This window comes from Cariama cristata, unplaced genomic scaffold (assembly GCF_000690535.1).
Source record: "Cariama cristata isolate BGI_N322 unplaced genomic scaffold, ASM69053v1 scaffold539, whole genome shotgun sequence".
In the NCBI taxonomy this organism is placed as follows: Eukaryota; Metazoa; Chordata; class Aves; order Cariamiformes; family Cariamidae; genus Cariama; species Cariama cristata.
Window position 1 is genome coordinate 52,905 of NW_009637197.1, and position 10,278 is coordinate 63,182.

The 10,278-nt window shown below is 36.4% G+C and overlaps 1 protein-coding gene across 1 annotated transcript in view; it reads left to right on the top strand.

Annotated features, from left to right (window-relative positions):
* Nucleotides 1-10,278, top strand: part of CDC42BPA (CDC42 binding protein kinase alpha (DMPK-like)) — a 117,531-nt gene that overhangs the window by 49,580 nt on the left and 57,673 nt on the right. The window contains exons 10-13 of the mRNA XM_009708185.1: nucleotides 2,929-3,062; nucleotides 4,692-4,934; nucleotides 5,185-5,295; nucleotides 9,294-9,541. Of these exons, the coding sequence (XP_009706487.1) occupies nucleotides 2,929-3,062; nucleotides 4,692-4,934; nucleotides 5,185-5,295; nucleotides 9,294-9,541 (736 nt within the window). The remainder of the gene's footprint in view (nucleotides 1-2,928; nucleotides 3,063-4,691; nucleotides 4,935-5,184; nucleotides 5,296-9,293; nucleotides 9,542-10,278) is intronic.

Here is a 10,278-nt window from a genome sequence, read left to right on the forward strand (position 1 = left end):
GCAGCGACACCCACAGAAAGAATAACTTGAACTTAAGTTCCAGACATTTCGGTTGGTGTGTTTAGAGTCTGCTGCTATGTTATGGGGCAGAAGCATGCTATGTATGAACTGCAGACTGCAGCACATAGATTAGATGCTGTTAAAATTGTGTGGTCTGAAAAAAGTCTGTTATAGATATACAGTTGGACAGCTGCTCTGGCATGATGCAGCAGTTTTGTATTGTACCATAAGCATTATTTTTGGATGTGAACATGGCTTAACTGGCTCAGGGAGGATCACTCTGATTTGATGCCATGTTGGCACTACGTCAAGACAAAGGTTTTTGTGAAATTCCTCTCCAACATCCCTCCACTTGCTGCTGTAATGAGGAAGAAGACAACACGATCTGAAACCTCTGTTCTGCACTAATCCTCAGCTCTGGTCTTGGCTCTCTGGGACAGCTGGAAAGCAACATCTACAAGAACAGCTTTTGAATGGGACTAGCCCTTCATTAAAAAGCATCAGGATCAGCTTTAAATTATATTTTATTCTTGACTGTTGAGCTGCAACTTAGATTTTAGTATGTTGCTGAAGGTATTACTCTCTTCCTTGGGTAATGGGGGAAAAAAAAACGTGTCGGAACATTCCCCAACACAACTGATAACCCTTTTTAAATTTAAAAGAAGTCAATGTCTGGTGAAGGCAGTTAATATTGAGAAGGCTTTCCCTTAAGTATCCATTAAGAATTTTCTGCTTCACGCCATGTATATATTTGTATATTTATTCCTCGTTACAATAGGTAATTCTGGTTTTTGATATGGAAGTGAATAATGCGATCAAATGAGGAAGATGTAGAGTTATCTAATCCCTCCCCAGTCACCCCATAACTTGCCCAGTATATACTTGAATGCCTTATCTGGTCCACACAATACAGCCATTAGTTAGAAGATGCTCATTTGTGCCTTGAGTTGTAACTAATACAAGCGAATTTGATAAAACTGGGAAAAGAGAATGTTGTATTTTGCTTGATTTGATGGGGTTTATTTTGCGAGATAGATTTTTAAAACTAAATTAATGACACAATACAGGCACAAACTAGATGATGGTCATGTCTGAATGCTTCCAAATTTAGGGGAGCTCGTTCCAAGTTTGCTGGGTGGCCTTTAAAATATCTTAATTTCCAAATCTAGATCTGATGAAGTTTAAGAAGGTTCAGTTCAGGTGCAGAGCTGAGTTTTATGCTTTGAGCTCATCTCTTGGGCAATTAAATGTAATGTAATAACATCCTACAGTGAGTATTTGCATATGTTAGCTAAAATATTAGCAGCAACTAGCATGATGAGATGGAAGATTACAATTTACTACACATATGTCACAACTAGCTTTTGGTTATATTCTTTAATCTGTTTTATTGCCTCTTCTGGAGCTGTAAGAGTAAACACCTGCTTAAAAAGGTAATAAAAAATGAACATGAAATTGTGTCAAATTCAGAAGTGTCACTGAGAGGGCCTTAGAAAAATACATTTTTCTTGTCGATCTAGTTTTCCAGGAAATTACAAGCTAGCATATGCTTTCAATTTTTGAGGTCAAAGTTATAATTTTTGTTCGCTAAGTTACATAGGAGAAAACTTTGAGGAATCTTTAATATTGCCAAATATGTAAAGGGCAGCAGTGGAAGAAGAAAACAGAGCTGTGGAACAAAGTAGTTCATGCACGGAAGAGAGATTTATCTTGGCTCAGCAGAGCCATATATAAACTTTCCTTTTGCTGGTGACTTCAGAGTAGACTACGTAAGAGAGGCAGTTAATAATTTCTGGCTTTGAGCTACATCTCTTATTTAAATGCATTCTTCTGAATTTTTAAACAATAGTCAATGAATTAAAACAATAGTGCATATTTGTCTGGGTATAAGCTAATGGTATTCATTTGCTTATAAAATTCTTGTGTTTCAGAAATTATAGCTCTTAGAAATGTGTGTGGTTTTATATTTGATTTCTCCAGGAGCCAGTCTCTTAAGGTCGCATTTATGAAAATGTAGTAAAAGACTCTTAATAAGAGCATAGGCAGGTTCCTGTCTGTGGGTAAATGCATATGGTCTGAAGAGCTGCCACAACTGAAATCAAAGGCAAAATGTCCGGTGATTGCATAGAACTTGGAATTAACCTAACTTCATATATATCTTGCTTTAAATTCTTGTTTTTGAGTGAAGGACTAGGAGGCAAAAAAGCCACTTGCTAGCTAGAAATTTTCAGTTGTCATATTTTATGGATTTCAGCTTTTCATGTTGCAGCATTTGGGTGTATTTATATGACATTATTTAGCTGTGGTGTAGAAATGTACTGTCCTTGTGTAACTGACAGTTGGTAAGAAACTGACTGTAATAGTTTTCCTGTATTTATAGTAGTAATAAAGGAGATCACATAAACACAAGTGGTTTTCACACTAGAAATAAGTAAAATCATCTGAAGTTAATTTTAAGTGTATCAACAGGAGAACACTTGCCAGCTCTTGAGTGACCTGTTACTTTTACTGTTTCTTTCTCTGGGAATTTGGAGGGAGGAGGGACACTGTTTATAATTACAGTGTAATAAAAGATAACATTATATATTACATCACAGTGCATAAAAGTCAAATGTATAGGTCATGTTAAAGCATACATTACAGAATTACATATAGTGCATGATTATTATAATGTGAAAAGACAGGTTGTTACCAATTTCTCTGTTGTTTTGCGGCAAGCTGTGACCTCTTATTCTGTTATGTTAAAAGCAGATAATGGCAGTTGAAACAACCTACTCCCTCTTCTAAACCAGATAAGAGTTGCATTATTTTGTGATTAAATGGAAACCAGAACAAATACTGAAGGGGCTTCAAGTAGCTAGGCTATGCTATTCTAGAATAATGATTTTTTTTTCCTTAACATATTTAGAAATCTGCTGCTTTTTCTAGATTCTGGTCAGCTAGAACAGCAACTTGAGGAGGCCAGCACGACAAGGCGGGAGTTGGATGATGCTTCCAGACAAATAAAGGCTTTTGAGAAACAGATCAGAACGCTAAAGCAAGAGAGGGAAGATCTTAATAAGGTAAAAGCATTTTGTCAGCAACTCTTCTAAACCCTAAAGTCTATTTTATTTTTGTTCATTTTGCTTGAAATAACTTTTAAGTGTAAAATTAATGAGCAGACAACAAATGTGTAGCATGCCCTACTTTGCTTTCTGCCTCTTTTTTTGAAGACAGGGACATTATTTAACGCATCCTATGTATGACTGCTGGGTGGTCCTAGGTGACTGCTTCCAGATAGTGAACAACTCCATGATACAAATTGCATGGTAGCTGCAAAGAAAGTTTTATAGCTTCAGATTAAGGTGATAATGATAGTGGTTAGAAGACAGAATAGAGAACAACTATGCCAGATAACAAATTTAATCTGAAGTATGGGTGAGACTGTAGAGGGGAAAAAATGTTAAGAATACAGTATTAAGACTGTGTCCCAGAAGTGTTTCCCGAATAGAGATGTGAAAAATTGCCCAATTTTGAAAATTAAAAAGTAATTTGAAATAATTACAGTTAAAGAATACTGGGGTTTATTTCTTCTTCTCTGTCTCCCTAATTCCTTGTTTTCTTATTTATATAACATACTGTCTTTCATGGCTTTTTTTGTGTTCATGGTTAAATCAACCTGTAATCAGGTGTGAAATACATTAGCCTGTTTCTCATCATGATTGTATTGACCCAGTATTTTAGAGTCCACGCTCAATGTTGATGTGCCAGCTATTTTTGACACTGTTTCTTTTAACCCATAAGGCTCATAAAACCTTGAAAGCTGCCAGTTTGTCCAGGAAAGACCATCTGTTTTCTAAAACAACTTGTAGTGATTAACAGCCTTAGAAAATGCTTTTAAATTTGTAGAGATGTCAACAATGCCAAATATTAATTCTTCCTGCCACTCCTCTTGTCATCCTCAGGCTTGCTTTTCCTTGCTTCTTTGTTCTGCTTTGGTTTGACTGAATGTCATTAAACCATTTAAACAGTTGTGATCCCTCATTCATAGTGTCATAGCACAGATCTAGGGCACAACAAGAGTTGTGAAGGTATTGTGCTGTACAGTTACCGCGACACTAGCAGTGTTGTTTCATGTGAGTTCTATTAAAAGAATAATTATCATACATTGCTGTTAATCACTACAGTGTTTAGTTGCCTGAAACTTTCTGTAATATTTGATATTATGTTACAATGTGTGGAAATTGTACTCGCAGGTCAGTTTTCAAAAGCTTCTAAAGTAGAAGTTTTCATACAGCAGAATTTTCTGTTCAGTTAATACAAGAACTTTTTTTAAATCATTTAGCAGGTGAGATAAGTACTATTCTTTTTATTCATTTAAGTAGTTCTTGAAAAACTATGCTAATGACATTTTTTAATTAAGAAAGCATTTTTTAATGCAAGTGCTTGAAAGCCTTTGTGTTTAACCTATAATAACAGAGTAGATTCCTACTTGGTTTACATTTATGCAGTTTTACTAACTTTAGTAGTATAAAACCTGACCTCTTTCCTTATTTATAGAGACATGCAATCTGTATCATAGATGCATTCATGAAAAGAAATTAATATGTAGTTTCTGTTCACTCTGGAGAAGGTGTTAGCTGCACATCCAAAGACAGAATTGGCCTTGCAGCTTTCTAGGTTTATTACTTAATTCTTTTTTTAAACTGTAGGAACTGGCAGAGTCTAGTGACAGATTAAAATCCCAAGCCAAAGAGCTGAAAGATGCACACAGCCAGCGGAAATTGGCAATGCAGGAGTTCTCAGAGATGAACGAGCGGCTGACAGACTTGCACTCTCAAAAACAAAAGCTTGCCCGCCAGCTCCGAGATAAGGAGGAAGAAATGGAAGTGGTGATGCAAAAAGTAGAAAGTTTAAGGCAAGAGTTACGCAGAACAGAGAGACTTAAAAAAGAAGTAAGTGGTGAGAAGACTGTTTAGAATCTATGAAAAAGTAGTTATATGTAAGGTTTTCTGACAAAGTAATTTTTTTGTTATCTGTAAATCTTTAACTCTGTTGTTTCAAACAGTACTGATTTTGTTTTCTAAAAATTTGAAGTGTTCAGTTTAGTGCTGAAGATTTATCTCTTATATTGAAAACCATCAATAGATTTTTGAAAAAAAAATGTAAGAATCCCACCTATTAAAAATGTATGTACTTTTGTAGCTGGAAGTCCAAGCTGAAGCCGCAGCTGCTGAGGCATCCAAAGACAGGAAATTGCGAGAGAGGAGCGAGCAGTACTCTAAGCAGTTGGAAAGTGAAGTAGAAGGGTTAAAGGTTAGTGTGTTTTGATATTAACACCTGCAAACTTACTAGTCAACTAGGACTTGGATCTGTTTGATTGCTTTCAGATGTAGGACAAAAGGGTATTGTCAGTTTGTCACTTCATTTGATGCTGAATGTTAATGCAAGCATGCATCGCGTTATTGTCCAGAAAAAATGAATAGTTGCTAACACACTTTTCAGATCAGTGTGTTCACTGCTCACTGAAGTATTTCTTAATACTCGATGATTTCTTACCAAATTGCTTCCATTATTACTTTGTTTAACTTTACCTGTTAAAATTAGGTTTATTTAGTTTTTTAAGAGTAGGATGGTTGACTATTTGAAGATAAAGCTGCAACCTATGCTGGTTTCCGTATAGGTGTTTCGTGTACTGTGTTGTTCCTCAGCGTGTCACTCAAAAGGAAGATGGTCTCCTCCACAATAAATGTCAGCTGGTGTAACTGTAAAGGAAAAGTTTTAGTGTATTCTGCTTGTCAGCCAGAAGATGAGACATTTTTGCACAGGAACAGCATTGAACATGAAGACTTTGTTTATATTGATGAGACTGCCCACACATGTATGTGTTTCTAGCAGAAGAAGTTTAAGTAAGCCAAGAATATTAACTGTTATTCTATGATTTAGCATTTTATATGGTGCTCTGAAGAAATTAGACTTTTGCCAAAATTGAATGAGAAAGTTTTTCGTTTCCACATGAGGATTGCTGATCATTTACAGCAAAATCCTGTTCCCAGTGTTTCGTCCAGTAGGATAATTCTAAACTTTTTGTGCAAAATGTCAGAGTAGGCCTATTCTGGTTTTAATTTATATGAATAACAGTTTTTTATTAGAATTCTGTGGGACATTTGTCAACGTTAAGTCACTGCACAGAAAATTTGGGGTTTTTTTTTTGCAAACGTTCTTTTATTTTGCCTTCCTTTGTTAAAGGAAAATAAGGAAATCCATTCAGTATGAAGTTTGGACTTACAAAGTTTCTACTGCTGTGAATTCAGATTGTGATCTGAAAATTAAGATGTATTTCTTCTGCTTTCATGAATCTTCCCCATCAGCAAAGAGTTTGTATGACAGTTTGAGAGGCGAGGAGAATTTATTGGAGATCTATTAAGAATAAATGATATGCTGATTTATAACAACAGGGCAAATTTATCAGAAGAGGAAAGGGACTTGTAATCTTCTTAGTAATATTTCACAGTACAGTAAGCACACTTTGGATCACGTGCTGGTTTTGTGATACTGCATTATCCATTCAGTAAAAGCTCTGCATGACTCCTTAGTTAAGTTCAGGAGGCTATCACAGATTAAAAAGTCAATATTTAAAGAAAAAATGAAAGTTTCTCCAGATGAGGAGAATAGAAAAGCCCATAAATGATGGCAGGTTAACTGTAAACAGGATTTCGAGGGCTAAATAAAGAGAATTTAAAAGCACTTTGCAAAGGATGCTCAGAGTGATTGTGGAAAGTTCTTTAAATCAAAAGCAGAAAGCCACCTTAGGAGACTTATGGGGCAACTTGTTGTCAGGAATGAAAAAGATAATCTCTGAGTTGATAGGGCTGTGACAGAAATGCCTAATGAGTTTTTAGTGTGTCAGACTTTACTGCTGAAGCAGGGGAGATTGCCGCACAGAGTGGGTTCTTTGCAGCAGGTTGGTCAGATGAGCTGGATCAGTCTGAGGATGGTGTGCAGGAAGCGTTAGAGCTGGCAGGCAAGTCACATGTGAAGTCACCCAGATCTAGGGCGTTGCTGAGGGGGTTCTGAAGGAACTCGGGTGAGAAGTAAGAGAACTGCTGGCCAAGATGTGCACCCACTTATCACAGATGACCCACTGTGCCACTATAATTCTCATCCAGAAGATCCTGGGAACTGCAGAGGAGTGGGTGTGACTTCCTTAGGGAAGGGGTAGAGACTGTAGTAAAGTTAATGAGATCATGGATGAAGCAGAGCCTGTTGGGAAGAAGGCAACATGCTTTCTGTCCAAGTCCTGCAACACTGACCTGCTCGGGTTCTGTGAAGTTGTCAGTAAGTGTGTGAACAAAGGAGATCCAGTGGATGTCAGGTATTTGGATTTTTCAAAAAAATTGGGCTCAATAGGAGTCAGCAGTGTGCCCTGGCAGCCAAGAGGGCAAACTGCATCCTGAGGTGCATTAAACAGCATCAGACTATATGTGTGCTGGGAGATGCATTATGTCTCAGTTGCACCATTTGTCCACTTGAAACAGGCATGTATGAAAACATCTGTTTGGAATTTGTGCTTACATCAATTCAAAATATATTCATTATTTACTATATTACTCTAGTTATGTAAGCCACTGTACAATACCATCCAGCTTTCTCTTCTACTGCACCATCTATCTTACGGTCTTAATATAGTGTCTTTTCATTGTGGAAAAAAATGTGGAAAACCACTAAAACATTTTATGTAGCTGATAGATGATGTTGCAAAGCCTAAACTTTTTATGCCATATATGTGTAGGCAGTTTGACTTGTTGGGCTGTAACAAAGTTCAGTAGTTAATGGCCTGTGCATGAGAGCCTGAGAGAAAATTCCTATACTTCCTTTTTTTTTTTTTTTTTTTAATCTTTTTTTCTCCAAACCATCTCCTATTAGGATGGCACCTTCTTTTTCCAATTTAGCATTCTGCATCCTAAGGGCAGGATTTTCATAGAATCATTATGATTGGAAGAGACCTCAAAGATCATCAAGTCCAACCATTAATTTTACTCTTAGATCAAAACAGATGGTCGTCTTGACGAGTTAGAGAAAACAATGCAGTAGCAGCACATATCTGGCTCATACAGTTAGGGGGTTTTGCAGTGTTCTGCAGACACTAACAGCAAGGCCCAGCTTTCTCATAGAATTTGTCATGGTAGAAATTCAGCTCATCTGAAAGTTTTACAATGACATGTAGCTCTTAATTCATACATCAGCAAAAGAAAATTACCCAAAGCTGTGTTTAATTAAGGGTGACTGAGAGGATTTTAATATTTCATGGTAACAATGGAGGTATAGCTAACAAAATATCTTTGATCCTCCTAAAGGTCTAAGACGGTCACCATAAGGAATGAGGTTTTCCAGTTACCTGCACTTTCTTAAAATACAACATTTTATTAAGTAATTTCCTTTCCTTAGACTACCTTTAATTACATATTTTAAGAAATAGAAAACCTCCCAAACCAAGTTATACATATGTTTATATTAAAAAGTATTTCCATACTTGGATTTCAGTGCATGTCATGCCACTATCTCATTTTGAACCTGATCTTGCTCCTCCTCTATGTTGTGGCAGGACTTTGAGTTTAGTGAGTGCAGCATTTGGTGCAAATGTGTATGTATCCTGAAGCGATGTGTAAAGACTATTGAAATGCCAGAAGACCTCACTAAGAGAGCTATGCAGCTGCAAAAAGTGAAGTAATTACTCTTATTGTTTAAAGCTTGTTTTTCCTATTAATCCATATGATATAAATGGTCAGTTTAAGTAAAATAGGTGAGTTTTCCCTCCTGACTGATGCAATCCATATAGTCTTTCTGTAGCTAGATTTTAGCCTTCAGTTAAGCCTCTGCTTGTCTTGATATAGCTTTTCAACAGATTATTTTTGCTTTAAAATGTATTGACTGTATATCATAGTCCTGATTCTGCATTCCTGAAAGTCACTTGAGCTTGTTGCTGTCAACTGTGTGAGTAGGAACATAAAAATCCTCTAATTCTGTGGTCACTTTCTGACTGCGTATGAAGGGAGTCAGAATGTGGCCAGAGATGTTTAAAGTAATGATCAAATTTTCAATGACTTGAAAACGATTACTGCATTTAAATCACAAAATGATAAAGAGTACAGTTCAGATTTATGCTCTAACAAATTTTTAAAAAAATTGAAATAGATGTGTTTAACTCAAGTCTGTAATGGAGTATTTTCTAAACATAGACTTATGAATATTGAGTTGTCCTTAAGCATCATTTTCAGCATTCTTGAGTGCTAACTTGGGGCTGTTTATTTTAGCAAAAACAGGTTGGTCGCTCACCTGGGGTAAGCAGTATAGAACACCAGCAAGAGATCACTAAATTAAAGGCAGACCTGGAAAAGAAAAGTGTTTTCTATGAAGAGGAACTCTCTAAACGTGAAATAATGCATGCTAATGAAATAAAGAGTCTGAAGAAAGAACTGCGGGATGCAGAGAGCCAGCAGCTTGCCCTCAAGAAGGAGATCATGATTTTGAAAGACAAGTTAGAGAAAACCAGAAGAGAAAAGTGAGTATTGTATGGAATTCATCTTTAAGCTCAAAATATCTTTTGAAGTCTTCTAGTATGTTTCCAAATACACTGTCACTTCCTTGATTGTAGTGCAGACAGGTGCATTTTGGCTGAGCTAATGCTAGGGTTGAAAACAGTCACCTTTAAAAATAAAACAACAAAAAAATCCACATCCCTGTACTGAAACAATTAATTTTGCATCAGAATTCTTGCACTAGCTGACTATTCCAAGATATGTAACTTGAGTTGCAGACTTGCAGCTTGGGGTAAGTCGACCCCTGAAGCTTATGTTGCAGTTTAAAATTGATTTTTTGATACTTTTTTTTGTGTTTGATATTTTTGTCTTTTGATGAAAAACTAACGTATTAGAGATCAACTATTGCTTACGTTTCTGCCAGCACAGGAACAGTCACTTAATGCGGACTAAGGCTAATCCATGCTGGGTTCTATCCAGTGTTAACATCAGTCATCAGACTACTGTAGGCATAAGCTGCTTTATCTCTTCTGACATGGTAATTTGTCAGAGACCTGCTTTTTTCTCTCCCACATGGTGGAGCTTATAACTGGCCTTGAGAATGTTCCTTGAGGCATTCATCGATAAAAACAAGTTTTTCTGTTGGATAGTATAGTAATGGAAATAGTCATGACTTGAATGTGTTAATTTTCATTCATAAAAAATTCTGAATGCTTTATAGACCCTAACATAGATGATGATTTTGCTGCTGTAGGAAAAC